Below are 11,935 nucleotides of genomic sequence, written 5' to 3'. Positions count from 1 at the left end.
ATGTTTATGTATGATTGACATGAGTGATGCTCATGTATAATTTTGGAGTACTGGACGTACTTTTGATCACCTAGTTAGTGATAATAGCGGCAGGTTGCTGAATAATTTTGGAATACTGGACATACTTTTGATCACCTGGTTGGTGATAATAGCGGCAGGCTGCCGAATAATTTTGGAGTATTGGATGTACTTTTGATCACCTGGTTGGTGATAATAGCGGCAGGCTGCCGAATAATTTTGGAGTACTGGACATGGTGATAATAGCGGCAGGCTGTTGAATAATGTTGAAGTACTGGACGTACTTTTGATCACCTGGCTGGTGATAATAGAGGGTGAACCTTAAGTGGAAGGATGAAGGTTGAAGTTTGATGCCATAAGACCTGGCTTTTTTGGGCATATGGGCCTTCGCCCTCCACATAACATTCCAGCCCACTATTTTAGGCTTGCCGACATTTTGCCCTTTTTTTTTTTTTTTTTGCTGCCTTCTTTCTTTATTTATGATTATCCTCTGGTGGGGTTATACAAATGTCTCTAAAAGATAAGAAAAGTAAATCACATCATTCAAAAGAAAAGAAAAAACTGCTAGGACTTGGCAACAACGAGATTTCTCCCTTCACATCAACCTCAGCGATCCAGCTGTTGGGGGAAACCTTCATCTTCATAAGTCTTTTTTCGGTGGTATTGCAGAAGGTGGGTATGGCAAATGGTTGGATAGTGGGATAGTATGTGCAGCTGGCAGTGGCAGGAGGCAGGGCGAAGATTTGAGCCAAAGTGAAAACCTTTCCGTCATCACCCATTTGCTTTTCTTGATCTCCTCGCTCCAATAGGACTCACTTCCTTTCACTCCTCGCCGATACATAAAAGATTCCACAGTGATAAAAATATTCGGAAAGCACTTTGGCATTAGCTGTTGTAGACATTATAATAAGTCGTAAACTAGACCGTCGACCAAGTAAATCTTTTAATAATGCCAACAAAAGATCAGTATTCAGGCTCCTTTCGTGAGCCTCATCGACTATTATGCAGGAAATACCAGACATCTTTTTTCCTTTTTCTCTACCTACATACCTCCTTTTCCTTTTGCTTTATTTTTCTTTCTTTTTATCTTTTTCCTTTTAGCATATGGCAGACAAGGGAATAATAATAGAATTGATAATAGAAACTTATCTTCTTCTTTCTCATGACTTCTCAGAAAGCCCTTTCTCCATTATTCTGAGATAGCTGGGGAAGGTGGCGACAAGGTTTCGGCGGGACCACCAGGGACGACGAGGTCGTGGGTCTGGGTCGAGTTCAGATCGGTGAGTATGGACTTGCACGAGGTGAGCCAGTGAGCAGATTAGTAAAGCAGAGGCGTCGAGCACCATGAACCAAATCGGGATAGCTTTTCTGCCAGTAACTGTTAGCAAGAATCTTCCTGCACCTCGTCGGTTCCGGATCCATGGCAGCTCTTCCCCAATACCTTGAATATTAAAGCCTACAGCTTCAACTCCTGCCACTGTGACAAGCTGAAATAGCTTCCCATTTTGGGAAATCTGTATTATGTCACTTAAGAACAAGTCGGGAATGATGTCGAGCCGCCGGGCCATGGCGAGGCTGAGTAACTTGTTGAGCTGAGGCGTCGTGGAATGCAACATGAGATCTTCAATCTTTTCCAACTTTGCCTTCTTCAAAAGCGCCTCGTGATCTCCTCTCCTCATGTTAACCCCAGAGTTGGCAATCACCACCTTCTCCACTCTCTCTAGCCATATCCTCGCCAAGTGGTACGCCACAAAGTCGTCGTAGCTCTTCCCCATCACACTAAATCTCTCCACCCCGACCTTCTCCATCATCTTGGCGACCGAGGATGCCTAAAAAACCTTGGTTCGCTCTGGGGATGCGGTGGTGGAATTCTCGAAGAAGACAAGGTTGGGGACGTAGACGTTGAAGTGGGGGGAGAAGAACTGGACTTGGTTCTGCCACTGCCACATGGCGGCGAGGCCAAAGCCGTGGATTAGAACGAGTGATGCTTTTTCGGGGTTTTGGGTTTGGTTAGAAAGTTTAGGGTTGGGACCCCAGAAGTGGAGTGTGGTTTAATCATTGTCGAGTTGTAGGGTTTGCTGGGAGAGGCCCGAGCTGGCAAAGCAACGGCGGACGCAGATAGCGTATAAGGAGACGGGGCTGAGAAAGAAAGGTAACATTTTAGGAGTTTTTGATCATGAGAGAGAGATCAGTTCTTTCTGTTTTTGAGGTTGTTTGGGTTTTTGTAGGTTCACGGTGGTGAGATGGAAAAATGAAAGAGAACCGACATAGCTTTTCGTGTCGTTTTCCACAGACAGTGCCAAATGTTGATGCACAAAACCGGAAGGTCTTGGAACAACGTAAATCCGACCGTGAATCTGCAAGAATGTAAAGAACACAAGATGTATCGTGATTCACCCCAATGTTTGGGCTACGTCCACACTGATGTTGATTGTATTTCTCTGTATGAATGTATGGATTACAAGTGTGAGGGGGAGTCCCCCAGAGAAAGAGAGAGTTTGAGAGTCTTTCTTTGTTTGTGAGAGGGTTGTTGGATGTGGGGCCCCTGATTGTGAGGGTGATGAGTCCCTTTTCTAGACTAAGAGCTCCTCCCCTTTTACATAAATCATGGGCTCAATGTCTGGAAGCCCAAGTAACGAGGCCCAATATAATATGGTACCAACAATCTGCATCTTGGAGCTAACTTGTGGGATACATTAAAAAACAACACAACAAAGGAGATCATACATGTTCCCTTGCAGAACTATATACACGTTTGTTTGATGAATAAGGGCTCTGGGATTCCGTTTATATCAGCAATAGAATAAGGCCTCTGGATAATTCAACTTACCAGACTCAAATGGGATGCTTATCAGTCTTCTCGCATTATGATGCTGGTACAATAACTAATAAAACATACAGGTTTGCCTTCTCTTTTGTTATTGTAAGAACCCCAGGTCATTTAGACTCATGTGCCTTGCTTAAGCACCATAGTTCTTCCATGTATTTTCGGTGTGGGGTTCAGGGTATTTGAAATGTTCTCTTTGATTAAATTCTGACAAATTATTGTTTCCAGGTATACAGATGACATTTATGATTTCATATGGGATCCCCATCATTACAGTGAATGGAAACAAGTAACCACTTCACTGACCATCGACCCTGAAAATCAGAATGTCTACCAAGTGCCATCTATTGTCATGAGCTCAACGCCAAAAAATGCAACTAATTTAGATCTTTGGTGGAATTCCCCTGATGAAAATACCAAATATTATGTCTACCTTCAATTTGCTGAAATTGAAAAACTCCAAACCAACCAGACTAGATTGTTAAGCATTACTCGGAATGGAAAGCCCTTTCAGGAGCCTTTCCCTCTTCTGTACTTAGCCACATCGACAGTATCCATGACAGAGGCTTTAACTGGAGCAGCACTGCACAACTCGTCAATCTCTCATGATGGAAACTCTACCCTTCCACCCATCCTCAATGCCTTTGAGATTTATACGGTCATTGAGTTCTTGCAGGAAGAAACTAACCAACAAGATGGTATGCCAATATTTCCAAACAGATCATCTCCCATTACTAATTTACTTAGTTGAGGTTTTCTTTAATGAATCTTTGTATATTAGTTGACTTCATACAAAACATCAAGAACACATACGGAGTGAAGAGAAATTGGCAAGGTGACCCATGTGCACCTCAAGAGTACTTGTGGGAAGGGTTACACTGCAGCTATAATGGTTATGAGCCCCCCAGAATCATATCCTTGTAAGTGTAATGAACTAAAACTACATTTTCCAAATATCTTGTTTTCATTTCTGTCCGGCTTATAATCCATTGGTAAAGTTAAGGAAAATTTTCAATGCAGTAATTTATCCTCTACTGGTTTAACCTAGATACCTCCTTCTTTCTCCAATCTTACAATGCTACAGACTTTGTAAGTGTGTTACCGTGTCAAATTATTTACTGAATGAAAGAAACGGTTACTAACTTAAGTCGAAATTCTGTTTTCAACAATTACATTTGAAAAATAATTCCTCGTGCCAGGGAATTATCAAACAAGTTATTCAGATTTGCAGCTGATACATCACATGTCTGTTTATGACTTCATTATGAGTATGTCTATATTTACAGTTGTTCTCCGTTTTCAGAAAATTGGAGAAAAACAACCTCACAGGTCCTGTTCCAGTTGGACTAATTCAAAAATCAAATGACGGTTCACTAACATTATGGTGAAACCATTAGAACCTCCACTCATTCCTGAAACCGTGTTAAGGCTTATGTCAACCCCAAGGACTACCAGCTTTCTCTTAAATTATGAAATTTTCTTTTGAAACTAAATGATCTTCTGAGAAAAAATGAAAACTAAAAAGTATGTGAGGTATTTATAATCCCAAGTCGTACTTATGTTACCAACATCCATTTTTCTGCCAGCCTGTGTGAGAATCAAAATCTAAATGTACTGCTTCACTGCGAAAAGGAAAAGAAAAAGGACAGTATTTTGGTTCCAGTAGCAACATCAGTTGTCGGAATTTTAATCCTTTTAACAATTGTAGCAGCTGTAATTTGGTGGCGTTTCAAAAACAAAGAAACCATGGTAGGATTCTATACTAGTTAAATAGTGTTGTCATAAATTTGATCACAAAGATGCATATATCGGAGCATAAAATGCTTTGTCCAGCAATTTTTGGTTATTCCTCTATTAGTGCCCTCAACAGATGTTACAGCTGATTTACCACCCATCATTCAGCACGGGCCAATGGAGCCATCGCAACGTCAATTTACATACTCTGAGGTACTCAAGATCACCAATAATTGTGAGAGGATTGTTGGTAGAGGTGGATTTGGATCAGTTTACCATGGCTACATAGGTGATACTCAAGTAGCTGTGAAGATGCTGTCACAATCATCGGTTCAAGGATATCAAGAATTTCATTCAGAAGTATGTAATAAGTAATAAAGAAAACTTTCTCAACAATCTTGAGCACTATCATATACTCATAAATAAGTTCTTTTCTTTTTTGCAGGTTAATCTTCTCATGAGAGTTCACCACAGGAACTTGACAAGCCTTGTCGGATATTGCACTGACGGAACCAATACAGGGCTCATTTATGAATACATGTCCAATGGAAACTTACACGAGCATCTTTCAGATAAATTAATAGCAGAGAAAGAAACAACCCTCAAAAGAAACTTTAACAACACTCTGAACAATCTAAAAGTGCACGTAAAAGCATACAGGGAAATAAACACTAGGCCACATGGTGAACAATCAAACAACTTCATCAACATGCTCTTAACACCTGTTAATTTTGGCAACAATCAATAACTCTATTAGAATTTAAATAGAATAACACAGAACTAATGACTGATTCATTATGTACAAACGCAGATAACAGGTCAAATATATTGAGTTGGGCAGACAGACTTCGGATTGCAATTGACGCTGCACACGGTCAGCGAGTTGAAATTTTCATAGTCCCTCTATAACATATCTACTTTCTTTTTTTTCTTGTGTAACAAGTGTTAAGAAAATTTGCATGTGGGATTGGAGTATCTGCACTACGGCTGCAAACCTCCTATAATCCACAGAGATGTGAAATCTACAAATATATTGCTGAATGAAAACTTTCAAGCCAAACTAGCGGATTTTGGCCTATCCAGAAGTTTTCCTGCTGAGGATGGGACTCGTGTGTGGACATGTGTTGCGGGAACTCCTGGGTGTCTTTTTGCCTTTTTACTTTACCCTTCATCTTTCGTCTGCTATACAAAGGAACCAGCAGGATGAAGAAAGATGTTGCAAATTGATGTTTTAGGAAATATTTGTTGAATATATGGCCAAATTGTAGTGGGTCTTTATTTGTAAGCCCATCAGCCCATTTAAAGGGCCTTTCTTCTTCGCCTTATGTGAAAAGCTACGGGTGTGGCTAGGGTTTTAATTGGCAGCAGCAGCTGCCTTTGTTTGACAGCAACAGAAAAGAAGAAAAAAGGGTGCCGCAGACCCCATTTGAAGAGAAGAAAGAATTGTGATTTTCTTTCTTTGTTAGTACTCACTCAATCAAAGTTGTATTTGTGTATTAGCTTTGAGCTTTGTATAGAGAGGAAATTATTCACTATATTTCCTTATCTATTTGTTTCTTTGGTGAGTGAGAGTTATTGGATGTATTGGGGTTTTGGATTGTGAGATTGACAACACTTTGTAAACTCCTATTTGGTTGATAGTGGATTATTAGATGAGCTCCTACTGCTCCGAGGACGTACTCTAGTTACACTGATTGTTGAGGAACCTCGTTAAAATCTTGGTGTCTTTTATATTCTGTTCTTGCATTTCATTTGATATATTTCATGTGGGTTAGCTTGAGTTGGTTTCAATTGGTGGTGTTATCCTAGCACAACAATTGGAATTTGAGCACTGGTTGCTCTTGGGTACCGTCTAGTTGCTAAAGATATCAGACGGGCAAGATGAGAATCTTTTTTGAAGCAGCTCTGGGTTTGCAAGAACTACGGTGCAAAAAGAAAAGTTCGAAGTGGAAAATTTTGATGGCACAAACAACTTCGGGATGTGGCAATGTGAGGTCAATGATGTGTTGGCTCAACAAGATCTACTTGCCGCTTTGGGAGATAAGCTAGAAGCTATGTCAAAGTTGGAATGGGAGAAATTAAATTTGTGAGCTTGCTCAACAATTTGGTTGTGCCTTGCAAAAACTCAAAAATATTTTGTGATGTGGGAGACATTAGCAAATTTGTTGTGGCAAAAATTAGAAGACAAGTAAATGACGAAGAGTGTGGCGAATCGGCTACACTTGAAGAAAAGCTCTACCACTTCCAATATAAAGAAGGTACAAAAATGATTAGACACCTTGATGCTTTTAATAAGTTGATTGCCGATTTGATGAATTTAGATGAGGATATTAAGGATGAAGATAAGGCCTTAATATTGTTGAATTCTTTGCCGGACTCTTATGAGCATTTTGTTATCACTATTATGCATGGCAAAGAAATTGTGAAATTTGAAGATGTGTTAAATGCCTTGATGAATTATGAAATGAGGCATAAAGATAATAACCATGATAGTACCTCTGAGGCCTTGTTTGTTAGAGGCAGATCATCAAAGAGGAGATCTTTCTCTAGTAAGAAAAAATCACTTTCTCGACCTAGGGGAACTTCTAAAGGTAGAAAAAGTTCAGAAAGAGATGAATATGTTTTTGTCATAATAAAGGCCATTGGAAGAAAGATTGTCCTATGTTGAAGACCAAAGGCAAAGTAAGTTCTGAAGCTAATGTTGCTGAGCTTGAAAATGATTTTTCTTATTATTCTGTAACCGCTTCCACATCATTTGATTGTACTAATAAGTGGCTGTTGGATACGAGTTGTACTCATCATATGACTTCTCACAAGGATTGGTTTTCAAGCTTGAAAGAGTTTGATGGTGGTGTTGTTTTCATGGGAGATGACAATCCTTGCACAACAAAAATGATCGGTACAGTTTGTTTAAAGTTGCATGATCATATGGTTAAAGAGTTAATAGGTGTTCAGGATGTACCGAATTTGAAGAAAACTCTTATTTCTTTGGGCACTTTATAATCCAAGGGCTTCAGGGCTTCAGGTTTCATTCAGATGGGCGACATTGAAAGTTACTTGTGGTGCACTTGTTGTGGTCATTTGTATCTATTGCAAGGAAGCATGGTGACATGTGAAGCGTCTGTAGTCTCAGAAAATATGAGCACATCTGATTCAAATACTACTAGACTGTGGCATATGAGATTAGGCCATGCCGATGAGAACTCTACAAGGACTTGTGAAACAAAGTCTTTTAAAAGGTGTCATGACTTGTAAGCTTGATTTTTGCGAGCATTGTGTCTTGGGGAAGCAAACTAGAGTGAAGTTTGGTACTGCACTACATCAGACGAAGGGCATTCTTGATTATGTGCATTCAGATATTTGGGTCCTACAAAGACTCATTCTTTAAGTGGTAGACATTGGTTTGTGACCTTTGTTGATGATTATTCAAGAAGGTTTTGGGTCTACACTATGAAGCACAAAAGTGAGGTATTGAGCATTTTCTTAGGTTGGAAGAAAATGATTGAGAACCAGACTGTGAAGAAGATTAAAATTTTGCAATCAGATAATGGTGGAGAATACACATCCGACTCTTTCTTTAAAGTTTGCAAAGAGGAAGGGATTGTGAGGCATTTTAGTGTCCGAGGAACTCCATAACAAAATGAAGTTGCAGAAAGATTGAATCGAACCTTGTTTGAGAAGGTTAGATGTATATTGTCTTAGTCGGGTTTGAGAAAATCATTTTGGGCAGAGGCAGTTATCTATGCATGTCATATCATCAATCGGTTACCCTCAGCTGCTATTCAGGGTAAGACACCAATGGAGTTATAGATTGGAAAACCTTCTTCTGATTATGACTATATCTATATTTTTGGTTCACTTGCTTACTTTCATGTAACTGGAAATAAACTTGATCCTAGAGCCAAAAAGGCTATCTTTCTTGGTTTTATTTGTGGTGTCAAAGGTTACAGATTGTGGTGCCCAGAGATGAAGAAACTTGTAATTAGCAGAGATGTGACATTTGATGAAGAAATTATGTTCAGAGACTCTGAGAAGAATGTGAAAGATGTCCAATAGGTGGAGCTTGAGAAAGTTGCTTCTAGTACTTCAAATCCTATTTTCGCTGATGTTGAAGCCACTACAAGTGAAGAAGTGGGAGACCGTGAGGATGTTGAAGAAATTGAAGTTGATGACTCTTTTCAAGATGAAGAGCAAGTTTCACCTCACGAGTCTAAGAACAAAGGAAAGAGAAATATTACCAAGCCAGCTTGGTATAGTGATTATGCTTCTTTTGCTCTTCCTATTATTACTGATGAGATTCCATCCAATTTTGAGGAAGCTATTGAGAGTGAAGAAAAAGAGAAATGGTGCAATGCCATGGGTGATGAGATGAATTCTCTCTTGAAAAACAAGACTTGGGAGTTAGCTAAATTGCCTAAAGGTAAGAAAGCTATCGGTTGCAAATGGGTGTATGCCAAGAAGGAAGGTGTTGATGGGAAAAGCAATGTGAGATTCAAAGCAAGATTATTTGTTAAAAGGTATGCACAAAAGGAGGGCATTGACTACAATGAAATCTTTTCTCCGGTTGTGAAGCATTCCTCAATTCATATTATGTTAGCTCTTGTTGCACAATATGATCTTGAGCTTGTGCAACTTGAAGTGAAGACGGCTTTCCTACATGGTGATTTGAATGAAGAGACCTCTATGTGTCAACTGGATGGGTATAAAGTAAAAGGGAAGGAGAATTTGTTTTGCAAGTTGAAGAAATCACTTTATGGCTTGAAGCAATCTCCAAGACAATGGTATTTGAGGTTTGATAAATTTATGAGAGGCCAAAATTATTCTAGAAGTCAATATGATCATTGTGTGTACTTCAAGAATTTGCAAGATGAGTCTTTCGTTTATTTGTTAATATATATTGATGATATATTGATTTCCTCAAAGAATGTCGAAGAGATTGAGAAATTGAAGAAGCAAATGAAGAATTATTTCGAGATGAAGGATCTTGGTGAAGTGAAGATCCTTGGCATGAAAATCACTAGAGATAGAGAGAAGGGATTGGTATGCTTGAATCAAAGACAATACCTTGAGAAGTTGATTCGGAAGTTTGGAGTTCATGATTCAACCAAACCAGTTAGTACTCCTTTGGCTCCTCATTTTAAATTGAGTTCTCTACAATGTCCTAAAACTGATAAAGAAAAGCTGCAAATGAGAAATATACCATATGCAAATTTGGTTAGTAGTTTGATGTACGCAATGGTATGCTCTAGACCGGATATTGCTTATGCAGTTGGTATGGTGAGTCAATATATGCATAATCTTGGTAAAGAGCATTGGCATGCAGCTAAGTGGATATTAAGGTATCTCCATGGTGCTCGAAATGTTGGTTTATGCTTTGAGAGGGATGGCTCTGGTATTGGTCACTTTGCAGTTGGTTGTGTTAATTCAGATTATGTAGGTGATTTGGATAAAAGGAAGTCTACTACAGGCTATGTGTTTACTATGGCTAAAGGACCAGTTTGTTGGAGGTCCATTTTGCAGTCGTCTGTTGCCTTGTCAACTATAGAGGCTGAATATATGGCAGCTGCTGAAGCTATAAAGGAGGCCATTTAGATACATGGACTGATTAAAGATTTTGGGGTTTATCAGAAGCATGTGGAGGTGCATTGTGACAGTCAGAGTGCCATTTATTTGGCTAAGTATCAGGTTCATCATGCGAGGACCAAGCACATAGATGTGCGTTATCACTTTGTCCGTGAATTTGTTGGTGAAATGGATATCTTTCTCCAAAAAATTCCAACTAAAGACAACCCCGCTGATATGTTTACTAGGTTGTTGGTGTAGCCAAGTTTGTTCATTGCTTGCACTTGGCTCACATTCTGCCTATATAAAGAAGACATTGAGCAGTAGGAGTTTTGGAGCAGTAGGAGTTTTGGAACATTTTGGCTCGGCTTGAGTTATTCTCTTGCTACTTTTGGGAGTGGTTTTGTGTTGATTGTTGATTATGTTATCATGGCACTTTTGGAAATTTGGCCAATGTGGAGATTGTTGAATATATGGTCAAATTGTAGTAGGCCTTTATTTGTAAGCCCAGCAGCCCATTTAAAAGGCCTTCCTTCTTCGGCCCATGTGAAAACACCACGGGTGTGGCTAGGGTTTTAATTGGCAGCAACAGCTACCTTTGTTTGACAGCAGCAGAAAAGAAGAAAAAAGGGTGTCGCAGCCCCCATTTGAAGAGAAGAAAGAAAAGTAGTTTGTTTCTTTGTTAGTACTCACTTAATCAAAGTTGTATTTGTGTATTAGCTTTGAGCTTTGTATAGAGAGGAAATTATTCACTATATTTCCTTATCTATTTGTTTCTTGGTGAGTGAGAGTTATTGGGTGTATTGGGGTTTTAGGTTGTGAGATTGCCAACACTTTGTAAACTCCCATTTGGTTGATAGTGGATTATTGGTGAGCTCCTACTGCTCTGAGGACGTACTTCAGTTACACTAATTGTTGAGGAACCTTGTTAAAATCTTGGTGTCTTTTATATTCTGTTCTTGCATTTCATTTGATATGTTTCCTGTGGGTTAGCTTGAGTTGGTTTCAATTGGTTTAGTGCTATCTTAGCACAACAATATTATTAGAAGTATGATTTGAATTGCGTGGTTTGGTTTTTCAGGTACTACCAATCAAACATGTTAAATGAGAAAAGTGATGTTTATAGCTTCGAGGTTATGCTGTTGGAGATTATAACAAGTCAACCAATCATATCGCAGACACATGAAAGAGTTCACATTGCGAAATGGGTTAGTTTCACGGTTGGCAAATGGGACATCAAAAGTATTGTTGATTCAAGGCTGAAAGGAAACTTTGATAGCAATTCTGTTGGAAAGTTGTTGAAAAAGCTTTGGATTGTGTATCTTCTTGTTCTATAACAAGGCCAACCATAAGTGAGGTAGTGATAAAGTTGAAGGAGTGCTTGGCAGCGGAGTTGGCTCAGAAAAAGAAGAGTCGCCATATTGATTCAGAAGATTTCATGGAAATGATGTTGTTAAAATTCACCACCGAAATGAGTCCCTCACCTATGTAGTGGTACTTCTCTATCATATTATATAGGGTGTGGAAAATCTTGTTGGAAATTTGAATAGTTTGAGTAGAAATTTCTTTGTCTCACATTGGCCATTCCCAAAAGATTTTATCACTTTATAAGGCTTTGTCCTTTATAGAAAGTGATTTGAGTAATAGGGTTGGGCTTTGGGTGCACTAATTAATTAATTATAATTAATATATATATATATATATATATATAATTAAATCATTTAATTAATTATTTTTAATTAATTTTGAATTTAATTAATTAATTATTTATTTTTTACCAACAGACTCATTATT

At 38.8% G+C, this 11,935-nt stretch overlaps 1 protein-coding gene and 1 pseudogene across 1 annotated transcript; one reads left to right on the top strand and one right to left on the bottom strand.

Moving 5' to 3' along the window:
* Nucleotides 1-939: 939 nt before the first annotated feature.
* LOC126613555 (uncharacterized) lies at nucleotides 940-2,506 on the bottom strand. The gene has a single exon (XM_050281182.1). It carries the CDS (start codon nucleotides 1,827-1,829, stop codon nucleotides 1,179-1,181), a length of 651 nt encoding a protein of 216 aa, XP_050137139.1. The 5' UTR covers nucleotides 1,830-2,506; the 3' UTR covers nucleotides 940-1,178.
* A 6-nt stretch (nucleotides 2,507-2,512) lies between these two features.
* LOC126613558 (LRR receptor-like serine/threonine-protein kinase IOS1) lies at nucleotides 2,513-11,633 on the top strand (annotated as a pseudogene).
* The last annotated feature ends 302 nt before the right edge of the window (nucleotides 11,634-11,935 follow it).

The sequence above is a fragment of the Malus sylvestris genome (genome assembly GCF_916048215.2).
Source record: "Malus sylvestris chromosome 4 unlocalized genomic scaffold, drMalSylv7.2 SUPER_9_unloc_1, whole genome shotgun sequence".
NCBI classification, from domain to species: domain Eukaryota; kingdom Viridiplantae; phylum Streptophyta; class Magnoliopsida; order Rosales; family Rosaceae; genus Malus; species Malus sylvestris.
The sequence above is the reverse complement of the archived record's forward strand: the minus strand, read 5'-3'. Positions and strand labels throughout refer to the sequence as shown.

What these genes read in the sequence shown, in the direction of transcription:
- LOC126613555 (XM_050281182.1), bottom strand. Translation starts at nt 1,829, where the DNA reads ATGATGGAGAAGGTCGGGGTGGAGAGATTTAGTGTGATGGGGAAGAGC.